At 39.2% G+C, this 11,957-nt stretch overlaps 1 protein-coding gene and 1 long non-coding RNA gene across 5 annotated transcripts; both read right to left on the minus strand.

Moving 5' to 3' along the window:
* Window positions 1–1,683: 1,683 nt before the first annotated feature.
* LOC126988235 (chromatin assembly factor 1 subunit A-like) lies at window positions 1,684–5,166 on the minus strand. The gene is made up of 3 exons (XM_050846282.1): window positions 4,867–5,166; window positions 3,217–3,332; window positions 1,684–2,532 (listed from the first exon to the last, which is right to left on the minus strand). Exons 1-3 carry the CDS (start codon window positions 5,025–5,027, stop codon window positions 1,793–1,795), a joined length of 1,017 nt encoding a protein of 338 aa, XP_050702239.1. The 5' UTR covers window positions 5,028–5,166; the 3' UTR covers window positions 1,684–1,792.
* Window positions 5,167–6,127: 961 nt separating this feature from the next.
* Window positions 6,128–11,335, minus strand: LOC126988258 (uncharacterized). 4 transcript variants are annotated; one of them, XR_007741811.1, is made up of 5 exons: window positions 8,012–11,335; window positions 7,298–7,359; window positions 7,000–7,113; window positions 6,384–6,511; window positions 6,128–6,142 (listed from the first exon to the last, which is right to left on the minus strand). It is a non-coding gene; the product is annotated as an uncharacterized LOC126988258 (long non-coding RNA). The 4 variants fall into 4 exon arrangements; XR_007741817.1 differs by having other exon boundaries at window positions 6,384–6,521; window positions 6,891–7,113; XR_007741806.1 differs by lacking the exon at window positions 6,128–6,142 and adding an exon at window positions 6,308–6,322.
* Between the last annotated feature and the right edge of the window lie 622 nt (window positions 11,336–11,957).

Genomic DNA, 11,957 nt, shown 5'->3' on the forward strand with positions numbered 1-11,957 from the left:
TGCTGCAAGTGTTCAGTGCAGCTTGTTGGAACCTTAAAAACACTGAACTTCAAGCCAGCCAGATTTTATTTAATATTGTCTTAACGATCCTACAATGTACCTTTTAAAATGCTGTTAGACTCGGCATTGATATATTTTCTGGTTTGCTTTTCGCCTCTTTTACATACACTTTTAAATATGTACTTTTCTGTAGGACATTTAACCCGGTAGCAGCAGGGATCATGTTTCTTAATGGTCCCTCCAAGCGAGAAAAATGAGAAAAAATCACCCCTCACACAAACCATTTCATAATACATATCAAAGCATTTGTGATCGGATTATGTATCATTTATTTTGGGGGGTTTATATCATGGCACAAATTTGGCCCGTCGCTGCTACACGGTTAAAGCAATTATGGAACTGGTTGTGATAACATTGAACAAGCTAAGTTCTACAACACTTCTCAGGTAACCTTTCTGTAGCATAACATAATTGAGCGTTTAACCCCTTCACTACGGCCGGGCCAAAACATCACTCGGCGCCATATCCAGGATCGCCGTGCGCGCCAAATTTTAAATGTTGCTATTGATTATAACAAGTAAACTCAACATAATCATCCTGTATTATATATGAAAACATGCAGAATTAAATGGTCCACATAAAGAAACTTAAATTAATTGATAGTTTTGAGATGTAAGCATAGATATAGGGATAAAATAACTCTTATATTGGCTAAAGTGAGCCAGGACACAGGTATACCTTGGAAAAAGACTGTGACAAATTTAAAGTTAACAGGAAATCATATTGGAAAGAAATGCAGAAAATATCTCAAGTAAAATAAATGAAGTTATGGATGAGAATGGAAGGATGTTGAAAGATGTGAGAGATGGAATGTTTCAAAAGCTTAATGAATGGATCAGTAAGCATGGTGGTATGGAGGGAGAGATAAGAGAAAGGGCATTGCAAGGAAGAAGGGTGGTAGGGTCTTTGGGACGCATCATGAATGGCAGAAGTGTGAGCATGGAGGTAAAGAGGGATTTGAGAAATACAGTAATAGTACCAACCCTCACATATGAAAGTGGGCCTGGAATGAGAGTCAAAGGTCTAGAGTGCAGGCAGTGGAAAGGAGTTATTTGAGGAGTGCTTGTGGTGTGAGTAGAATGGATGGAATGAGTAATGAAAGTGTGTACGAGCGTTTTGGAATGTCTCTTGGGGGTGAAGGGAAGAAGTGAAGCGACAGACTTTAAAGAGGTTTGGCCACGTGGAGCGAATGGAGGAGAGTGAGATGACCAGAAGGGTGTATATGAGTGAGACAGAGGGAGGGAATGTTAGAGGACGACCACCAGTGAAATGGAAGGATAGGGGTGAAATATCCTTGAGAAACTGAGCAGGCAAGGAGGGGTGAATATCCTTGAGAAACTGAGCAGGCAAGGAGGGGTGAATATCCTTGAGAAACTGAGCAGGCAAGGAGGGGTGAATATCCTTGAGAAACTGAGCAGGCAAGGAGGGGTGAATATCCTTGAGAAACTGAGCAGGCAAGGAGGGAGTGTCTGGATAGAGAAATTTGGAAGCTCTTCTGCTGTGGCCATCCCCTGGTGGGCGCTCCTAGGGGTAGGCGTCCATGAAATGATGATGATGATGATGCACCCTTGCCTCATCCCTAAATTAACAAGAACCCAGGAACCCCTCGCCCACATTTTAAATCTATTTCCTTCATTTCTAAATTAGCATCTCAAAACACCGCATTTTATCCTTGAACTTCAAATCATCTGTTTTTTTTACGTTTAATCCAATTTCTTTAAGTTTTTAGAATTTATTTATTTTGCAATGTTTCCAGGTAAACTATTTCTTTTATTAAATACTCCTTTTCTTTTTGTTTCAACTCCATTTCCTTAAGTTTTAAATCCGCGTTTTTTATTTCTCCGTCCTTGTCTTTCAACCTCAACTCTGCCTCTTTCATCTCTAAGTCCAGTTCTTTGACCTTCAAGTTCATTTCAAGTTCTTTTTCCTTCAGCGCCATTTCCTTTAATTCCAAATCCGCATCTCTCATCTTTTCATTCTTGTCTTTTAAATCCATCTCCGCCTCCTTCATCTGTACTTCCATTTCTTTAACTTTCATGTGCATCTCGTGTTCTTTAATCCGCAGCTCAACTTCCTTTAATTTCAAGTCTGTATCTTTAATCTTTTCGTCCTTCTCTCTTAACCTCAGCTCAGCCTCTTTTATCTGGAGCTCAATTTCCTTTACTTTCATGTCCATTTCGTGTTCTTTTCTCTTTAGACTGAGTGTCACATCCATCTCATGTTCTCTTCTCTGTAAACTAATGAAGTCTTGCATCGATGACTGTTCCTGCGATGATGGAAATGCCCTCGCGTGTTTCCGTTTTCTCGTATAGTGTGTGCTTTCTCGTGCAACTGAAGAAGGGGTTGGTGTAGGGGTGCTAGGCTGCGTGCTTGATGGAGCTGCAGGAGGGATTAACTGATTCACACAGCCCGGGTCCATAGTGTCTGCGTCCCCAACGAGCTGGCTCTCATCAGTGCCAATGTTACTTGTACCTGCAAACGGAATTTAAATAAGTGGGTGGCTTAGGGAAGGTTAGTTATTGGTAAAACTATTTTTATATTAAGATGTGCGTATCAAGAGTGGAGTCTGTTTCAGAATGTAGTCCGTTTTGAGAGGCAACATGATGGCAGAATTTAACCCTAAGCCTCTTAATCCTCTTCTAAGCCTCTTAATCCTCTTCTAAGCCTCTTAATCCTCTTCTAAGCCTCTTAATCCTCTTCTAAACCCCATTAATCCTCTTCTAAGCCTCTTAATCCTCTTCTAAACCTCTTAATCCTCTTCTAAGCCTCTTAATCCTCTTCTAAGCCTCTTAATCCTCTTCTAATCCTCTTAATCCTCTTCTAAGCCTCTTAATCCTTTTCTGAGCCTCTCAATCCTCTTCTAAGCTTTACCGTGTAGCAGCGACGGGCCAAATTTGTGGCTTTACCGTGTAGTAGCGACGGGCCAAATTTGTGCCATGATATAACCCCCCAAAATAGATGATACATAATCTGATCACAAATGCTTTGATATATATTATGAAATGGTTTGTGTGAGGGGTGATTTTTTCTCATTTTTCTCGCTTGGGGGGACCATTAAGAAACATGGTCCCCGCTGCTACCGGGTTAAGTGCAAAATGAATATACAAGCTCATGCATCGAAATCCCACACATTCCCACCAGATTCCAGTTCCTTACTGATGGCGGACAGGATTCTGAGCGTTGTCGTGATGGAGTTCCCTTCCTCGGATTCTGGCAGCCGTCCTCCAGTTCGCAAGGCTTTTTTCTTCTCCTTCGCATACTCCTTCTTAGCTCTGTGAAAGGAAATACATGTAATCAAAAGAGTAGTCCGTGCTATCGAACCTAACATAACCAAACTTGATTTCCGGATAAAATTTGGGGGCTTCGTGGTGCAGTGGTTAGCACACTCAGCTCATAACCGTGCCTGGGTTCGATTCCCGGGTGGAGTGGAAACATTTGGGCGGCTTTTCCGATACCCTATGCCCCTGTCCACCCAGCAGTGAATGGGAACCAGGTACTAATCGGGGGTCGTGTCCCGTCTCCTGGGGTCTGTTCCCTTCTCCTATAATTCCTCCCCCTTCTGTCTGTCTCCGGTATATGACCACAGATGTTGCGCCGACTAAACGAAACTTTCCAACTGTTCCCTTCTATAATTCCTCCCCCTTCTGTCTCTATCCGGCATATGACCACAGATGTTGCGCCGACTAAACCAAACTTTCCAACTGTTCCCTTCTCCTATAATTCCTTCCCCTTCTGTCTCTCTCTGGCATATGAGGCGCCGCTCGCGAAAAGGGCCTAACCCTCAAAAATGCCGATTCGGAGTTAGAGGTGGCAACGTGTCGTCCAGATGTACGAAAATCTTGTGGTAAGGTCGGGCAAAGGAAATTCAACCATCCTAGGGGTGGTACGAAGGTTAAAAGTGGCGCGTTTTTTTAGGCTGAACAGTGATAAATACATAAAAAACAAAAATAAAAAATTCATAAAAAATCAAGAATGACACAGCAACAAAATTTATTTTACGAAACACTTCTTGCACCATACACTCCTTAAAATGACATAAAAACAGTGACCTTCCTGGGCAAAAAAAAAAAATCCTGGGAGAAGGATAAAATTAAAAAATCTTAGAAATTTTTAATTTTTTATTTATTTTTAATTTAACTCAATAGCAAGAAAGAGCTCTTCCAGAGCTTTAATTTGATACCAAATAGTAGTACATTGCAACATTTTAATCGGTAGTAATCATAAATTAACTTTAACCGCTAATTACTCAAAACTATGTCCGCGAGGGTTAGGCCCTTTTCGCGAGCGGCGCCTCATATGACCACAGATGTTGCGCCCACTAAACCAAACTTTCCAACTGTTCCCTTCTCCTATAATTCCTTCCCCTTCTGTCTCTCTCCGGCATATGACCACAGATGTTGCGCCCACTAAACCAAACTTTCCAACTGTTCCCTTCTCCTATAATTCCTTCCCCTTCTGTCTCTCTCCGGCATATGACCACAGATGTTGCACCGACTAAACCAAACTTTCCAACTGTTCCCTTCTCCTATAATTCCTTCCCCTTCTGTCTCTCTCCGGCATATGACCACAGATGTTGCGCCGACTAAACCAAACTTTCCAACTGTTCCCTTCTCCTATAATTCCTTCCCCTTCTGTCTCTCTCTGGCATATGACCACAGATGTTGCGCCCACTAAACCTTACTTGGCCTTACTTGGCACGGGTAAAACATTTTTCAGGTAATGAATACATATTTCAGGTCAGAATAAGGTGCTTTATAAACTGAATATGTTTTTCTTATAACGGAAACCTAACTGTTCAAACCATACCTATCCACATCATGGGGAGGCGGCGGCTGAGTCGACAGCATGACGGCGCCGCGTTCGGGACGATGCGAGTTCAATCCCCGCCCGGTGCCACCAAGCTGGGATTTTTCAACCACCGCCGAGTGGCTTAAAACTACCCACATGCTGTCCTGAAGACCACCCATCAACCCGGACTCTAGATTCTAGGATTAAAGATGAGCTCCGGGAGGGCAGCATGAGCCAGTGCAAGATGGCGCCACTATAAACACTGGCCTGCACCACAACGGGCTGGGCCATACCATCGGGCCCCTCCGAAAAACAAGCCTACCAGCACCACAGCCAATGATGTAAAAAAAACAAAAAAAAAACAACAACTTGGCATGTGCAGTCTATTTTTAGATAACGACTATTTTTTTCGTGCCAAAATAAGATTACCTTTTATTTATTTATTTTTTTTTTCAATGCAGTAACCTAGCTTTCATTTATATATATTTTTTTTCAATGCAGTAACCTAGCTTTCATTTATATATATTTTTTTTCAATGCAGTAACCTAGCTTTCATTTATATATATTTTTTTTCAATGCAGTAACCTAGCTTTTATTTATTTTTATTTTTTTTCAATGCAGTAACCTAGCTTTCATTTATATATATTTTTTTTCAATGCAGTAACCTAGCTTTTATTTATATATATTTTTTTTCAATGCAGTAACCTAGCTTTTATTTATATATATTTTTTTCAATGCAGTAACCTAGCTTTTATTTATATATATTTTTTTCAATGCAGTAACCTAGCTTTTATTTATATATATTTTTTTTCAATGCAGTAACCTAGCTTTTATTTATATATATTTTTTTTCAATGCAGTAACCTAGCTTTCATTTATTTATTTATTTTTTCAATGCAGTAACCTAGCTTTCATTTATATATATTTTTTTCAATGCATTAACCTAACAGTTCATAACTTAAGCAAATCAAACCTAACCAAACTAGGTTTCCGAGTAAAATTTACATTGAACGTGTGGACTATTTTTGAGGTAGTCTACTTATTCCACGCCAAAATATGTTTGTTTATTCTTAATTATGGAGATAGTTTTTTTTTTTTTCCTAATGTGGAAACCTAACCACCTAACATTACCAAACCAATTCATATCTAACTTAACACCTAACCTAAGGAAGCTAATCTAACCTAACATTATCAAACCAATTCATATCTAACTTAACACCTAACCTAAGGAAGCTAATCTAACCTAACATTATCAAACCAATTCATATCTAACTTAACACCTAACCTAACCTAACCTAACCTCACTTAACATTTAAAACCAATTCATATCTAACTTAACACCTAACCTAATCTAACCTAACCTCACTTAACATTACCAAACCAATTCATATCTAACTTAACACCTAACCTAACCTAACCTCACTTAACTTTACCAAACCAATTCATATCTAACTTAACACCTAACCTAACCTAACCTAACCTCACTTAACATTTAAAACCAATTCATATCTAACTTAACACCTAACCTAATCTAACCTAACCTCACTTAACTTTACCAAACCAATTCATATCTAACTTAACACCTAACCTAATCTAACCTAACCTCACTTAACATTACCAAACCAATTCATATCTAACTTAACACCTAACCTAAGGAAGCTAATCTAACCTAACCTAACCTAACCTAACCTAACATTACCAAACCAATTCATATCTAACTTAACGCCTAACCTAAGGAAGCTAACCTAACCTAACCTCACTTAACATTACCAAACCATACCTACATAAACTCAACCTAACTAATCTAACCTGACCTAACGTTACCAAACCAATTCATACACCTAACCTAATCTAACCTAACCTCACTTAACATTACCAAACCAATTCATATCTAACTTGACACTGAACCTAAGGAAGCTAATCTAACCTAACCTCACTTAACATTACCAAACCATACCTACATAAACTCAACCTAACTAATCTAACCTGACCTAATGTTACCAAACCAATTCATATCTAACTTAACACCTAACCTAATCTAACCTCACTTAACATTACCAAACCAATTCATATCTAACTTAACACCTAACCTAATCTAACCTAACCTCACTTAACTTTACCAAACCAATTCATATCTAACTTAACACCTAACCTAACCTAACCTCACTTAACATTACCAAACCAATTCATATCTAACTTAACACCTAACCTAATCTAACCTAACCTCACTTAACTTTACCAAACCAATTCATATCTAACTTAACACCTAACCTAATCTAACCTAACCTCACTTAACATTTAAAACCAATTCATATCTAACTTAACACCTAACCTAATCTAACCTAACCTCACTTAACTTTACCAAACCAATTCATATCTAACTTAACACCTAACCTAACCTAACCTAACCTCACTTAACATTTAAAACCAATTCATATCTAACTTAACACCTAACCTAATCTAACCTAACCTCACTTAACATTACCAAACCAATTCATATCTAACTTAACACCTAACCTAACCTAACCTAACCTCACTTAACATTATCAAACCAATTCATATCTAACTTAACACCTAACCTGATCTAACCTAACCTCACTTAACATTACCAAACCAATTCATATCTAACTTAACACCTAACCTAAGGAAGCTAATCTAACCTAACCTAACATTATCAAACCAATTCATATCTAACTTAACACCTAACCTAAGGAAGCTAATCTAACCTAACCTAACATTATCAAACCAATTCATATCTAACTTAACACCTAACCTAAGGAAGCTAATCTAACCTAACCTAACATTATCAAAACAATTCATATCTAACTTAACACCTAACCTAAGGAAGCTAATCTAACCTAACCTAACATTATCAAACCAATTCATATCTAACTTAACACCTAACCTAAGGAAGCTAATCTAACCTAACCTAACATTATCAAAACAATTCATATCTAACTTAACACCTAACCTAAGGAAGCTAATCTAACCTAACCTAACATTATCAAAACAATTCATATCTAACTTAACACCTAACCTAAGGAAGCTAATCTAACCTAACCTAACATTATCAAAACAATTCATATCTAACTTAACACCTAACCTAAGGAAGCTAATCTAACCTAACCTAACATTATCAAAACAATTCATATCTAACTTAACACCTAACCTAAGGAAGCTAATCTAACCTAGCCTCACTTAACATTACCAAACCATACCTACATAAACTCAACCTAACTAATCTAACCTGACCTAACGTTACCAAACCAATTCCTATTAAACTTAACACACCTCGGCTGCCCAATATAACCCAACTCCACATAATTTGGTTATAGAACACCCCTTACAAGCCATGTCGAGCAGGCTTTAATTAGATATTTTACTTGATATAACACATTTGAGAAGAGTGCCCTGTGGCTCTATAATGAGTTACCCGGGGATGTTAAGAATGGTGTCAGTCTGGTAATCTTCAAGAAAGCACTGAAGACCAGCGTTGCCAAATTGTCGTACTCTGAACATTGCATTTATCATTTTTAGGCTCAAAGACTGCCGCAACCACACAAACAACGGTAGAATATTAAAGTTAGCGTTAAAACTGTTATTTATTCATGCTTTTTGTGTTTTTTACTATAGTTATTGGTCAGAAACTACGACAATGCAATGCGATGAGTACGATAATTTGGCAACGCTACTGAAGACTCACTTATTCGCTAAATTCTACGACGTCACAGATATGAGAATTGAGGACAACTTGAGGTGCTAATATTACTGTTTTGATGTTAGCGGCCCAGTGGAGCGCTGCCATGGACCGGAGCCTGACACCTCATCAACGGTAAACAGTAAACAAATCATTTTAAATCTGTATTAAGTGATTTAAATAATATGTTTTAAATTAAACCAACCCTGGCCACTAATAATATGTCTAATTTGGTTAGAGAACGCCCCTTACATGCCTTGTCGAGCAGGCTTTATTTCGATATTTTACTCAATATAACACAAATCATTTTAAATCTGTATATTTAATTTTGATTTGACATGATTTTTTTACTCATTGAAAGCGATTTAAATTAACCGTGTAGCAGCGACGGGCCAAATTTGTGGCTTTACCGTGTAGCAGCGACGGGCCAAATTTGTGGCTTTACCGTGTAGCAGCGACGGGCCAAATTTGTGGCTTTACCGTGTAGCAGCGACGGGCCAAATTTGTGGCTTCACCATGTAGCAGCGACGGGACAAATTTGTGGCTTCACCATGTAGCAGCGACGGGCCAAATTTGTGGCTTTACCGTGTAGCAGCGACGGGCCAAATTTGTGCCATGATATAAACCCCCAAAAATAGATGATGCATAAACCGATCACAAATGCTTTGATATATATTATGAAATGGTTTGTGTGAGGGGTGATTTTTTCTCATTTTTCTCGCTTGGAGGGACCATTAAGAAACATGATCCACGGAGGTACTAGGTCGAACCAACCCTGGACACTAATAACACGTCTCCTCAGTATACCGTAGAGGTTCCTAATATCTTATGTGTTGAGGTGAAGTACAACATTAGCGAAAATAACTCGCCTTGTTATCATATCTTACCAGAGAGGAAATCATATGAAAACAAGGCGAGTTATTTTCGCTAATGTTGTAGTTAAGCTCAACACATCAGACATAACGACTTACTTACTTGTTGCTTGTGTTTCTTATTTATCTGGTCAAACTTCCGCTGAAGCGCTCTACAGGACCCACATATTTCATTCATTAAATTTCCAATATTGATAACAACTTATATGCCATTTAATTGTCAATGTTTCCATGTCACAGCAGTCACAGAATAAATGTTTTTAGTTCTTTCTTAAATATGGAGATATCCTTTGTTCTTCTATTGTCAGGAGGGAGCTTACTGTACAGTCTTGGGGCGGCAGAACTGAAAGCGCGCAATCCAACATTTGAAGAGTACCGCGGTTCATGAAGTGGGATTCCAGACGTGGCTCGGTGGGTGTTAATGCCTCCACCTGGCTGTACTTCGTGTAATTTCTCAAATACTAACTCGCCTTGTTTTCATATCTTACCAGAGAGGAAATCATATGAAAACAAGGCGAGTTATCTTCCCTAATGTTGTAGTTCACCTCAACACATCAGACATAAATAACTCGCCTTGTTATCATATCTTACCAGAGAGGAAATCATATGAAAACAAGGCGAGTTATCTTCACTAATGTTGTAGTTCACCTCAACACATCAGATATAACTAACTCGCCTTGTTTTCATATCTTACCAGAGAGGAAATCATATGAAAACAAGGCGAGTTATTTATATCTGATGTGTTGAGGTGAACTATAACATTACCGAAAATAACTCACCTTGCTTACATGTCCCGCCGCTTGCAGGCCCTGGAGGCGCGGTGAGGCCGGCAGGACACTACCCGGTGCACCTTTACACACACCTGACGAAGCTTAACTCTCTAAGGTGACCCCGTGCGGCCCCTGTGTGTGTGTGTGTGTGTGTGTTACCGTTTGTTTTGTGCATGGCAACGCGTCTCTGAACTTCGGTCCGTTACACACTTCAACACAATAAATTTGTTCGCTCACAGACCGAACGTAGGACGCTACAAGGAAGCCATACTGGAAACCTATTAAGTATCATGTGTGGAACAAAGTGACCGTGATGGAGATTGGTTTGGTTTTGGTGCTTCACCTGACACGATTGGACTCACACTGGACCTGCACTTGGCTGCTTCATGGCAGGCGCTGCAGCAGCCGAATGCTTGCAGTGGTAGCGGCCTGGGTAAAGTACTGTGACGGAAAGGACAAGTTTCAACGTGTCACGTGCACACACATGGCCAGCCTCCTTGAAATCGTTTATGGCTTAACATTTGTTGGTTCTGTGTGGAGACACATACACCTGTACAGCTTGTGTGAATTAATATATATGATTTGAAAGGAAAAAAAAAAAAAAATAAAAAAAAACAGTTATAAATACATGGAACTCACTACCAGAACATGTAGTAAATGCTACATCCACAACATCATTCAAAAACAAATATGACAAACACAAAACACAGATGAATATGGAGGCGGGCAACAGGATCTATGTAGATCATATGTAAATCCCGTGGATTTTATTGGTAAGTCTTATTGGTAAGTCTATCTTACCAGAGAGGAAATCATATGAAAACAAGGCGAGTTATCTTCACTAATGTTGTAGTTCACCTCAACACATCAGACATAAATAACTCGCCTTGTTTTCATATGCTGCCACATCCTCTTGAGCTGGGCAACGTTCTTCTGGGGGCCAAGTCCAGCAGCATTATATTCTGTTGCGATACATTGCCAAGCCCTCGCCTTCCTCAGTATTCCCTTCCTCGAAAACTCAAACTTTTTGCCTCCCAGGATGTCTTCATATAACTCCAGCAACAAATTCTGCTCTTCTTTTGACGAATAAGTGAGTTTATCCATTATGATGAGAAGGACACGTGCAGCCTCGGGGGGAATGTAAACAAACGCACAGGGCTGCCAACCTTACCGCCAACCACGTTACTATATTGTCGTACTTAGCCTCATGTTTTCATATTTCCGACCCCAAAACTGTCTCCTCTACTCCAATAACTACATTTATTTAAAGTTACCGTTGAAGGGTTTTATTATTAGTGTCTTTTTGCGATAGTTAAGTGTCTAAAAACGGTAAATAATCAATCAATCAATGGTGGATACGATAATCTGGCAACGCTGGGCCTGCCACCTTGCCGCCAACCACGCTACCAGATTGTCGTACTTAGCCTCATGTTTTCATATTTCCGACCCCAAAACTGTCTCCTCCACTCCAATAACTACATTTATTTAAAGTTACCGTTGAAAGGTTTTATTATTAGTGTCTTTTTGCGATAGTTAAGTGTCTAAAAGCGGTAAATACAATGGTGGATACGATAATCTGACAACACAAGGCTGCCAACCTTGCCGCCTTCTTCTTGTTTTGAAATCTCGATCTTTTGCCTCTCCAACGGGTCACATGTACAGCAAGAGCAAGAGCAAGACCCGTCACGCTTTGTATCGCTTTATTCTTATCCACACACCTTCCTTTTCAGTGTTATGTTACTTTATATCACTTATCTGCACTTATTCAGAC

Source organism: Eriocheir sinensis, chromosome 6 (genome assembly GCF_024679095.1).
Source record: "Eriocheir sinensis breed Jianghai 21 chromosome 6, ASM2467909v1, whole genome shotgun sequence".
NCBI classification, from domain to species: domain Eukaryota; kingdom Metazoa; phylum Arthropoda; class Malacostraca; order Decapoda; family Varunidae; genus Eriocheir; species Eriocheir sinensis.

What these genes read in the sequence shown, in the direction of transcription:
- LOC126988235 (XM_050846282.1), bottom strand. Translation starts at nt 5,027, where the DNA reads ATGGGTGGTCTTCAGGACAGCATGTGGGTAGTTTTAAGCCACTCGGCG. An exon ending in CCTCCCCATGATGTGGATAG is followed by an intron (nt 3,333 to 4,866) that starts GTATGGTTTGAA and finishes TTCCTTTCACAG; the next exon opens with AGCTAAGAAGGAGTATGCGA. An exon ending in CAGAATCCTGTCCGCCATCA is followed by an intron (nt 2,533 to 3,216) that starts GTAAGGAACTGG and finishes TTCCGTTTGCAG; the next exon opens with GTACAAGTAACATTGGCACT.